General features: G+C 43.0%; 1 protein-coding gene across 2 annotated transcripts in view; it reads right to left on the reverse strand.

The window, feature by feature from the left end:
* Positions 1–3,263: 3,263 nt before the first annotated feature.
* The window catches only part of PSEN1 (presenilin 1), a 54,303-nt gene continuing 45,191 nt past the window's right edge, over positions 3,264–12,375 (reverse strand). For both annotated transcript variants that reach the window (XM_004681717.2, XM_004681718.2), the window contains exons 9-12: positions 10,714–10,800; positions 7,168–7,341; positions 6,599–6,717; positions 3,264–4,507 (exon numbers count right to left, since the gene is read on the reverse strand). In XM_004681717.2, coding sequence (XP_004681774.1) covers positions 4,352–4,507; positions 6,599–6,717; positions 7,168–7,341; positions 10,714–10,800 — 536 coding nt within the window. In that variant the 3' untranslated portion in view covers positions 3,264–4,351. The remainder of the gene's footprint in view (positions 4,508–6,598; positions 6,718–7,167; positions 7,342–10,713; positions 10,801–12,375) is intronic.

A 12,375-nucleotide genomic window follows, 5' to 3' on the forward strand; every position in this document is an offset into this window, starting at 1 on the left:
TCCCTGTAAGAAAACTAGTCCAGGTGGATTCATGCAGTCTTTATTAATTGGACAATTACAAGAAAATCTGCAATCATCTATCAAAATTATATCTTACCAAGAATGTGAAAGATATTTAAAAAAGATATATTCACAGTCTGTCTGAATCATGTACAAAGCCGTGTCTGCAGAAGCAAAAGCCAGACAATGGATACATGAGAATAAATGATCTGCTGAAATCAGCTCCAGCACCTCCAATAAACAGTAAACAAAAAAAATCCTACTCTACTCAGTTGATTTCAAAGCTGCCCTGTTGCAACAATTATTTTAAAAGAAAAATTGCATCCTGGGAAATTCCTTCTGTTACACACACCAGGCTACCACCACATTCCATACTCCAGGATAGACCCAACTACTTCTTCAGGGCAATGGTGCACTGCCAGAGGCCCGGAAAACAGCTTTCGACTTTGCAGAAAGGGGTTCATTTCAGCACCGGGCTGCTTTTAATACACAAATGTTTCCTGCCAGAGGAAAGGACTATTCAGATGATGTCATCCAAGTATTTGGGAAGCAGGTCTGACAGTCTTGGTACACTTGATTTGGCAGTTTCAATGAGGGTTCTGAAGACTTGAAATCACTGTTTTTAATCTCCTGTGTTTAGGAGATTTAAACAGAGATCACAAAGATCACTCTGGCCTCAGAGTCATGATATATTGTTTTATCCCAGGCAAAACCACATGTCCAATTTCCAGGTACCTGCCCAAACCTGGCATTCAGGATCCCCTCAGAGCTGAAAAGAATGGCAGGTCAGACTGTTCTTTGTAGAAGATCCCAAAGTAAATGTAGAAAGGAGTACTTTAATTACAGGGTTGGTTCCTGGAGGAATCTGGTTACTTGTATAGTAACAATTTTATAAGCCCTCAAAAGTGGTAATCCTGAAAAGGGCCAATTGCAAGGTACCCTAGATAGCAGAGAAAGTTAAAGATGGTAGATTCCAGAAACAAGAAACACTAGCTGCAGTCTGGGGCTAGATCTTATTCACCTTTGTAGCTTTAGACTTGAGCACCATACTGGAAACATGGAAGACATTAATTACGAAAATACTTTGTCTTTTCATAGTGATTTCTGAGCTCATGGTCATTCAGGGTTAGATCATGAAGGCCTGAATTTGCAAAGCCTGGCGCTGGAGGTGCCCTCCTGGTGGCACAAGGGTTAAAGACACAGTGCTATCAACCTATCATCAGCCACTGCGGCCTGAGCTTCACCCTGGCCAGGGAGGTGACCCACATGGTGTGGCAGACCTCCCGTCTCCCCTCAGCAGTGTAGTTCAGTACATCTACCTGTTCCTCTCCCCATTCTGCCTCTGGTGAATCCTTTCACCTTCTAAATCTCTGACCTACATCCCAGTTCTTGTATGCATAAATAAAAATAAATCTTCAAAAAAAAAAAAAAAAACAGTTGGGCACTGGGAGGCTGGATGCACAAGGCTTCCCCGTGACCTTTGACCCTGGAAGACAGTAAGTTCTCATGCTGTGAAATCACCAAGGCTACATTTACAAAGTTGTTTGAAAACAGGTACTAAATATATTACTTATTGGGCAGCTGTTAATGACTTTTTGAAACCAGAGGGATACTTTAAAATATGAAGACCCAGGAGCGTAAGTGTGAAAAACACCATTTTTTTAGTTGTTTCCGTAGTGAAACCAACAAAATGCTTATTTTACAACTGCTTTCTTCCAAGTTGCGTAGAAAGCTTTCTTACTCTGGTGAAGACATTTAATCACTGGTAGTGAGAGCTGTGCACGAGGGTGCACATGGTCATCGCTAGTGAGAACTGGACAGGAAAGGGGGCCTCCTCTCTGAAAAAGCCTGTCACGTCCCCGGGCTCGTCTGTAGTATCTCTGTTCTGCAGGCTGCAGGACCAGACACTGTGGCCCCCTTCCTGCCTGCTATCACCCTTCTCCACGTTAAACAGGTGGGCTTTGGTTCTGCCCTGCGCCTTACTCCTGTGCCAGGCAGCACCCGCTCAGCAGAAATGCAAACATCTTTGGTGACAGTCTATCTCACGGTGGAAGACTAGCTTCTTGACATTTCAGAGACAACAGAATTGATTCAAAAAAGAATGTTTGGAGGAAAAATTCTAAGTCTGAGATGGGTGATTCAGAGACGCGAGCTGCGCCCCCCTATGCTTATAGGTTCCAGCTCACACTCTGTGACAGACCTGTCTCGAGCCTTCGACACAGGCCAGCCACTCACAGGATGCGCTGAGACGCCCTCTCGCACCACACATCCTCCTCCAAGATGACACCCTCGTGAAACACTTGCACAAATGATTGGCTCTGGGTCAGGGCTGCCTCAAGACGGCTCCCAGTCACAAAATGGTGTTCAGATGGCTTTGAGATAGCTGTTGAATCATGTCTTTTTAGAAAATCCACTTTCATATCATGGAGGGAGCAAAAAAGAAAGGATCTTGGCGGGGGGAGAAAAGGGCTTAACTTTAAAAAAAGGGGGGGATTGGAGAACCTACCGTTCTAAGACCTACTCTTTCTTTGCATAGCTTAGTTTTCCTGAAGTTTTCAACAGCCTAGTACTAGTGTGATTCAGGTTAGTACTAGCAGACTACAGCTAAAGTTACTTCTTTTAAGAAACTTTCAATCAGAAAGCAAATAGTCTAGACTCCTGGGTGAACCCCAAGCAAGATCACATGACAGGCTGAGAGAAGCAACATGAAAGAGAGGAAAGGCTGACTTTCCTTCAGCGACAGGGAGAAAGAAACCAATGTCCCACAAGGGCTCAGTCTGCTCTCCAGAGCTTTGGGGTCCCCCTGTAAGAGGGGGGTGCCTACAAGGCTTCCTTAGCGGCGCCCATGCTCACAGGCTGGAGGCGCAGCTTCTGTGCGCTGCCAAGCACCGGATGCAGGGCCAAGCACCAGCGCCCAATCCACACACAGGTACCCCAAGACGAAGGCGTACACAGGGAAACCACAGAACACCCGCTGGGAGGCTCGAGGAGCTGGACCTGCCCCACTGAATCTCTGCCCACGGGACATGAGCTTGTTTTGTTCCAAGCGGCCCCTTCTTTCCTCTCTCGGCAGCTCTTCGCCTCCTGACCTGACCCTCCCACAGCCCACCAAGGGAAATAATGGCTTTCTCCAAACTCTTGCAATGCAGTTGACAGACTGATTCATACCTGTACAATCTACCAGCGGATGGCTACTGGTTCAAATTCTGACCCAAAGCAGAGACAATGGGTTATGACAGAGTAAAAAAAACAAGGACAGGAAGTGCTTTAGCAGTCACTGCGCTCTTCTTTAATTTCTATCCTTGGGCACACATTGTATTTGCTATTGAGGAAATTGTGACAGCGAGGCTGAATGATTTATAACATTCTTTGTACCACAAAGAGTAAAATCCTAGGATAACTGAATCATCTGTTACCACACAGAGCTGTCTTCCTTGCTGTAGAAAAGAACTGAAAGAACTGCTTAGGTGGGGGTGGGCAGGACAAAGGGAGCAGAGGCGGCACTGGGGGCCGGGGCCTACGGGTGTGTCTAAAGGTTGGTGGGACCCAGAAATTTCCCAAGAATGATAAAGAATCATTGTGTAGTCGTGCCACTATTTCCAGAAATGACTGATTTTGGAACCTGAGGTTAAGACTTTTAAGATAAAGAGACTTCAAAGAAGTTCAGACTGGCCTTGGGAAGAAATGGCAACCACAGATGGCAATAAGTTTCAGTGCTTGGGGACAAAAGGTCCCCAAAATCAACCTATTCACTTGACTTGACTGAAGGTAAAAAACAAAGACAAAAACAAAAAAGTCCGCAGCAAAAAAGCCTGAAGTGAAAGTTTGAGCCCCTCCCTATCTTTCCCTTTTGCCTTCCAGGGCCTGCTCTCTTTATACCTCTGGAAAAGGTTCAGAATTCAATACAGATTTATTAGGTTGATTTTCAACATGTAGTTCACGGTGAAGAGTCCTGTGTGACTGAAAACACGCCATCTAACCTCGTGGTATGGCAGTCCTGAGAGTCCGCAGTTGGTAAAATCCTCTTGTAACAGAGGCTCAAACTGCCAGTGGCTGCACAGCGACTTCTTGACCCATCGCCTGGCCTCGTCCTTGTCCCTCAAACCTAGTAGTTTTTGCAGCGAGGGACTCTGTCCATCATAGTGATGTTACGTTCAAAACCGTTTTCTGTAGATACCTCCTTCCAGTGCCAGTAGTGCAGGTGGTCAGGAAGACTTGGAAGGATGTTACAAAAAGTCCAGCCTGGAATCTTGACTTTGTTAGATGTGGACACAGGAAAATCACCTTTGTCCTTCCCATATTTTATTATAGTCAAAGGAGAAAAATCCACGGGATTCTAATTGCAAATATGCTAGATATAAAACTGATGGAATGCTAGTTGGTCCATAAAGGGTTGTACAAGATAATCTGTGGCAAAGTAGAAAATAAGCCCAAAGGTGATAGAGATTGGAAGAGCTGGCAATGCTTTCTTGAAAATGGCGAGGAGTAATAATGTAAGGCACAAACCCTGTGGGGAGGAGGGGAAAAGACACAAACGCATACATAATTACAAAAATATTTCATGCAAAACAACTCAATCTCAAGTCTTGGTTTTAATGCAGTTCACAAAATTTAACCCTGTGAGGTTAAATTTTAGAACATATGTTTTCATTAAATCTGGAGGAAGAGTATTAAGCAAAAGTAGTTTCCTGATAAAAAGCAAGCAGTATTTTACTTTGCAACCTAAGAATTGATTATGCATATATTGTAGACACTTCACACTCTAATTCTAGGTAAGAAATAGAAATTAGAAAAAAGTAAACTTACTTCTGAAAAAAATTAAGTAATGCCAAAATTTCTATCTGAAATATTTAGCTGGCTACTAGGATTTGATTGACTGAAATCCCAGGTGTGAAGATTCTTTATGCTTTGTGGGGGCAAAGAGTAGCTCAGCCATAAACCAAGAAGGATTTATGAAGAGATTGTTTGCTTGTAAACACAAAGCAGCCAAGTAATATAGTCCCTGTCACCCCAGGCACTGACTTGAAGTCTGGAGATCAAGCACATTTTTTGGTTTATCCTGAATAAATACTTTTCTTCTTGGGGGGGGGAAAAAAAGGAACACATCCTGGCCTCTCTCGTGGTGCAAGGATTATGAAGCACTATTAGCTATCTGCAGCCAGTGCAGCATGAGTTCAATCCCTGGCTAGGGAGGTGACCCACATGGCATGGCAGACGTCTCCTGACCCCGCTCACTGCTCCCCTAGGCAGTGTATTTCATTCTATTCACATATTCTGCTCCCCCACTCCATCTCTGGTGAATTCTCTCTCCCCCACACCTCTGTATTCAAAAGAATACATGAACCAGGGCCCTCCCTGGTGGCGCAGCGGGTTAAAGCACAGCACTAAGAAGCTAACGCCACTTCCGCATGAGTTCGATCCCCGCTTGCCCCGGAGGAGACCACATGGCACCGCAGACCTCTCCTGACCCACCTGCTGCTCCCCTCAGCAGTGTACTTTGTCAATCTGCCTATTCTGTTCCCCACTCTGTCTCTGGTGAAGCCTCTCACCGCCCCTGAACCTCTGGCCTGTACCCCAGTTCTGTATGCATAAATAAATTGGGGAAAAAAAAAAAAGAATACATGAACCGTGGGTATAGGCCAGGGAGGCCCCAATAAATAAATTTTAAAAAGAACATATCCAGAAGATTAGCTTCAAAAGCAAAATAAAACATGAACATCTAACTAGTTAGGAGCATTATCACGAATGCAAACACAAAATGAATACCTAAGTGAAAACTCTCACCTAGTCTCATCTACCTTTATTCATATAGTTAAAAAAAAAAATTTATCTATTTATTTATGCATACAAGAATTGGGGTACAGACCAGAGATGCAGTAGGTGAGGGGATTCACCAGAGACAGAGTGGGGAGCAGAATAGGCAGCCTCACTGAAATATACTGCTGAGGGGAGCAGCAGGCGGGTCAGGAGAGGTCTGCCATGCCATGCGGGTCACCTCCCTGGCTGGGATCAAACTCATACTACAGTGGCTATGGACAGCTTCATAGTGCTGTGCTTTAACCTGCTGCACCACCAGGGAGGGCCCCCTTCATTCACATATTATGTAGGAAAGATATCATATCTTTACTAGAAAAAAAGGCAGTAAGAACTGTCTTTTGAATTACTTAAATCAAACCTTTGAATTCTCAGGGTTCATATGGCCCTATAAGCAAGATCAAGTGGGAGTGGGAGCTGGGTGTGTGCTGCCTGAAGGGACAGGTGCAGGGCATTTACAGACCTGCCCTGAACCCTCAGGGGTTAATGAGGATCTGCTTCCCCCAGCGAGACTGATCTAGCACAGTTGTTTTTCTACTTATCTAGGCTGCTGGCTTGAACCTCCTAATCAGAGGTCTTTACCAGAATTTCCTGGGAACTAAAAAAAAAAAAATAACAGAATGAAAACAAATAAGATGAGTATCTTAGTTATTTGTATTTCACAAAGCTCCTCAGGTGACTGGAACCCCCACGCCTGCTAGGGCTAGAGGAGAACCTTAGTACAGGGCTGGTGTCATCAGTTTGGGGTGCAGAGTCTGACCCATCTTTGATAATGTATACTTACAATTAATATGGCTACAAAACAGGCTATGGTCGTGTTCCAGTCTCCGCTGGCTGTGGCGGAGGCTTTACCCACCAGGACACTGTAGAAAATGAAGTCTCCTAACCCAAGTTTTACTCCCCCTAAAAAAGAAAGATAACAAATATAAAATGTCACTGTCTGACTTCACCCTGCACTAAGTGAGAAGTCAGTGAAAGATAACCTAAGTCTTCTTGATATTTTAAACATAAAAAAAAAGTTTATATTTTAAATACAAAATGTACAAACTGAAATATGCAAATGCAATTTTTGTACACAAATACAATGCCATTATGGAATAATTTCAAAAATACCTCACTTTACAAAACAAATGCCAAAGACACTATAGAAGGAATAATTTAAATAAAATGTGAGGGCAGTATTTGGTCCATTGGCAAATTTAACTATGAGAAAAGCCCTATCCACTGCCATTTCCCTTTACAAGCTGTATTGAGGGTTAGACTGTAAGTCTCCTGGTTCATTTTACTTTGGTAGTTTGATAAAGCCACAACTAAAGGAATCCATGACTCTTCAATGTAGAGAAATGCACATACTTTCCTCTGGGTCCTCACTGGCTAGGATGCTGCTGGAAAGTTCCTGTACAGCAGTCCTCGACTCAGCTGTAGAGCGATGAGGCCCAAGGCGATTATCCCTCTGGGCCTCCCACTCTTCGCTGAAGCCACCATCATCACTCTCTGGTGTAGAGTCCTGTGGTTCATTTTCTGTGCCTTCAAGAGAAATCAATTCTAATATTTAGAAAAATTTCTTAATACCTTTAAGAAAATTACATGGAAACAGTATACATGGAAACAGTATCCAACTATCGTTTTGAGTAGGTCAGCTGGTTTTTAAGCCACAAGTCCTGGGCCTGTGGCTTAACTATGGCCCTTTTACCCCTTTATTGGCTGAGAGCAGACTGTTGCATTTCCACCTCTTGGGTAAATCCTGATCAACCCAACCCAGCATGGTTAACCCCACTTCTCCTTTCCAGTGACAGTTTCAAAGCTGTGGAACTATTACTAGCCAACATGTAATGAGCTCAATAGAGGAAAGGACTTCCCCTGAATGCTGTCTTATCTGGAGCTGTGGTTGTCATCTTGTGATATGAGGAGCAATGCGCTGAAAACCAAGTCTGTATCTAAGGTTGGCAGTGGGAAGAGGAGAAGAACACAGGTAACTGCTAACATCAACCCTCCAAATGCTATGGTCTTCTAAGAGAACACATTTTTTCTTTGTTTGAAGCAACTGAGTTGGGGTCTTCCTGGTGGCACAGAGGTCTCAACACTATTAAGCTGGCCACTGCAGCTAAGTGCAATCCCTGAGTAGGGAGCTGACCTGTCACATGGAGCAGTAGACCTCTCCTGTCTTGCCTGCTGCTCTAGTTCTGCTCCACACTGTCTGGTGAACCCTCTCACCACCCCACCCCCAACTCTGACCTATATCCCAGGTCTTGTATGCCTAAATAAATAAAGGTAAATCTTAAAAACAAACAAACAAACAAAATAAAACTAAAGCAACTGAGTTGTATTTCTAATCCAATTGATTTATGCAAAAGCAAACTTCCTTACCTGGTACCTCACTACTGCGTTAGCGTCTAAGTTATAGAGGCAGGCCATGGAGGGAGGAGTGGGAAAATGGCTTTTTTTTCATCGTTTGGTTATTCTGTCATGACTGCCAATCTGACTGATGAGTATGTGTCCTGAGAACCTTCCATACATCGAACATACATTAGTGAAATGGATGGGAAATAAACTTTTTCTCCAGTGTTTTTTACAGAAGTGATACATGTTCATAGCAGAGGTAAAGCTTGAACACTCAGGCCTCTCACTTGCATGAACTTTTTCTGTGAGGGACTCTAATAATTTTAAATTTGTAACGTATTCTTCTTACCACAAAATGTGACTCTTCCCCAGTTTGGAATTTATGATATCATATAAGCAAAATTCTAAGCATGAAAATTTATAACTAAAAACAGTAGTCTCTGCTCTGCCCCATCCTCTTTCACTTTATCCTATTTACCTCCACAATTATAGCAAGTGGTATTCTTGATGTTTTCAGAAACTCAGTCTTTGTACAGAGAAAATGAAGCATTAGTTCATACACACAAGTTTAACTCCTCCCATATTCTCTATGTCACAATTTTATGTTAAGTTCAGCTTTTAGGGCCTCACTGGTGCCTAAAGAGGTTAAGTTGCAGCACAATGAAGCTGTCCGCAGCTACAGCAGCAAGAGTTCCATCCCCAGCCAGGGGACTAACCCACATGGCGCAGCAGACCTCTCCTGACCTGCCTGCTGTGTATTTCAGTCAATCTGCCTTTCTTTTCTCCACTCTATCTATGGTGAATCCTTTCACCTCACACCTCTGACCTGCACCCTAGTTCTTATATGCATAAATAAATGAAAATCTTCAGAAAGTTCAGCTTTTATATTATCACTATGCAAATAGTAGTCACAACTAAAATACTGCACTGTAGCAAGGACATATAAGTATAGTTACTCCTTTTGTACAACTTGTTTTTTCTAGAAAACTGCCCCCTTCCCCCACTTTACTCATTTTTTATATATGACCTATATCTAATTCAACCTCAAACTCTCTCACAGGGAATTCAAACACTCAGGCAAACCTCTCAGTTTTATTCATTTGTTCCTTGTACAGATATCCCTGGTGGAATGCTAACTTTCATTCTAATATAATGTCTGGTTCCTCTAAATAGTTGTTTTACAACTGAGGATAGCATCTCTCTTCCGGGAGGTGTTTGGTAACAACTATAATGGAGTAAGTTTTGGCTATCACTAGCCCTAAAGTTAATTTTCATGTTTAGTGGGTGAGGGGCCAGGAACCCTAAATATCCTGCAGTGTGATGGGAAGACTCACATGATAAAGAACTGCCCCACCCAGAACACTAACAGCATTCCCTGTGAGCCCTTAAAGGCCTATGTCAACATCTGGAAAGTGCTTACTGTCTTCAGCCATCCATCTCCTATAAACATTTCTTCAGGGAACACTCCTTGATTTTCCAAAGTAAGTGAAATTCTATAAACTTTCACAGCAACTTTTCTCCTTTGTAATGCTTATCACACTGTATGAATTATTTGTTGAACATCTGTCTCCTTCATTAGGGAGGATGGAAGCGGGGGTGGAAGAGGTCTTGTTCAGTGCTGTATCACCATTTGTCCAAAGAATAAAATCTTGTAGCAAATACATACTCATACTCATATACATATATACTCACAGAACCCAGTCTTTTCATTTTTTTTAGCTCAACATATTAACACAATAGCTAGATGGGCAGCAATCATTTCTAAACATTTCCTACTTCTCCCCTTGCTCTGCTGCTGGCCTAATGCAACCTTACTCTGTGGCCTTTGTCACTGTGGAATGGACCTGCTGTCCCTGAGGCCCAAATGTGAATCCCCAATTGAAAGTGTCCTTCTCACAGTTATCCAACTGCTACATCAGCAATTTTCTTGGCTCCATGAAGCCTAAACTCTCTCTTTCCTATAAAGCAGCAACTAATAACCAAGGTCTTTTTCCTTTCTTACCTATCTTTATTTCAACTTCTTCATAAAGTTAGACCTTTTTAATTTCTTAGTGTTGTTATTCCTTAACTGCTTCTAATAACAACCCCTAACAAATGTTCTTCTTAAGATCTTTCAGAGTACACAAAATGGGTCTTTTGAGCTTTCATACTAGGCCATCATGTTATTCTCCTTCAGAAAGTCCTATCCACCTGGAATATTTTACCTTCTCAGTATAAACATTATCTTTATGTTACTCTATGCCAGGCAAAAGGTTCACATCCTTTTATGTTTGAAGAACAAACTTACTGTTTCTTCCTTTATAACTGAGTCTCGACCTGACCCTTTCCATACTGATATTAAGGATATTTAATGGCAGGAAGTGTGAACCCAAGATCGCTGGCAGTGGCATTGGTTTGCAGCATCTAAACTCTTGAAATGTTTGCTTTGTGCTACCACAACTTTCAGGAGACTCCCCAAGGAGTCCATGACCAAAGAGCTTAAAATTATGCTTCATAAACTCACTGTTAACCTATAAGATGACAATAACCACGAAAAAATAAGAAGTAAAAGTCACTTACTCTGTGTATTATAATTGGAGGTTTTGGGCACCTTCCTTTGGGCTTCTGGGTCTCCTTCTGCCATATTCACCAACCACACCATTGTTGCTGTGGAGAGAGATAAGAGTCCAGGTAAAAGGTAAAGCACAGAAAGTAGACGTACATGGCAAGATAACAGGCTACTATCTCTCCACACCAGTCTTCTGCCTAAGAATCTGTAATAATCGAAAGGAAATGCACGGGACTTCCTGGTGGTACCAGGGCTAAAATGTCAGCGCTCTCAAGCTATCACCAGCCAGTCAGCCAATGCTGCATGAGTTTGACCCCCAGTCAGGGAGGTGACCCACATGGTGCAGCAGATCTTTCCTGTCTCACCCGCTGCTCCCCTTCGCAGTGTATTTCTGTTAATATACCTGTTTTGTTCCCCACTGTCTCTGGTGAATCCTCTCTGGACTGTACTCCTAGTTCTTGTATGTATAAATAATTACATCTTAAAAAAAATAAAAGTACACGTGCATTAACCCTTCAATCCAGAAATAACCATTTTTGGGAAATGGTACATTATACAACAATGTAAAAATGCATATAAACATGTGCCATACAGGTTACAGCAGGAACCAAGAGTTCACAGCAACCCAACTCCAATCTGGTCAAAATAAGCAGTGTCAAACAAAACAGTTGGCATCTATGTCTATGGCTTTTTTTGTTTAAAGATTTATTTATTCATACAGAACTGGGGTGTAGGCCAGAGGTGCAGGGGCGGTGGGAGGATTCACCAGAGACAAAATGGGGAACAGAGCAGGCTGACTGACAAAGTACACTGCTGAGGGGAGCAGCGGGTAGGTCAGGAGAGGTCTGCCGGGCCATGTGGGTCATCTTCCTGGGCGGAGATGGAACTCATGGCTTTAGCTTCCTAGTGCTGTGCTTTAACCAGCTGTGCCACCAGGGAGGGCCCTCTATGGCTATTTATCACTGATTTTACAATGTTATCCATGTTCCTAATAATACTCATTTTCTGACTAACTTAGGAATGAAATATATAGCCAAAAAAAGTACATGCTCCTGACTTACATCACCACGGCTTTGTCATTTTGAGGCCAAATAGGTTTCAGTATAGATAACCCAACTGAGCTAAGTCAGCTGGCTGTTTAAATCCAAAGAAGAGAGACAGAAGGGGAACACCACGTAAGTGTTTATGGATCTGCGCAGCCTGCATAGCTACGAATGCAGCAGGTGTTTAGTTCATTTTCCTTCTTAAGGCAAGTTTAGAAAATAAAGCTACAAACTCTTGTTTTAACATTTAAAATCATCATGGAAATCAAGAGTTAACACCTTCTGTGAAGGGAAAGAGTAATGTAACATTCTGTTATATAAACACATATAAAAAATATAGACAGCATATTTTAATTTCTGGAATAACAGAAATGTTCCTTAAAAGGGAAATGGGGCCACACTCAAATGTTCCTTAAAAGGGAAATGGGGCCCTCCCTGGTGGCGCAGCGGGTTAAAGCACAGCACTGAGAATCTAGAGCCGCCTCCACATGAGTTCGATTCCCGCCTGCCCCGGAGGTGACCACATGGCGTGGCAGACCTCTCCTGGCCCGCCCGCTGATCCCCTGAGCAGTGTGCTTCGCCGATCTGCCTGTTCTGTTCCCCACTCTGTTCCTGGTGAAGCCTTTCACC

Source organism: Condylura cristata, unplaced genomic scaffold, assembly GCF_000260355.1.
Source record: "Condylura cristata isolate star-nosed mole 26May11 unplaced genomic scaffold, ConCri1.0 scaffold00013, whole genome shotgun sequence".
Lineage (NCBI taxonomy): Eukaryota > Metazoa > Chordata > Mammalia > Eulipotyphla > Talpidae > Condylura > Condylura cristata.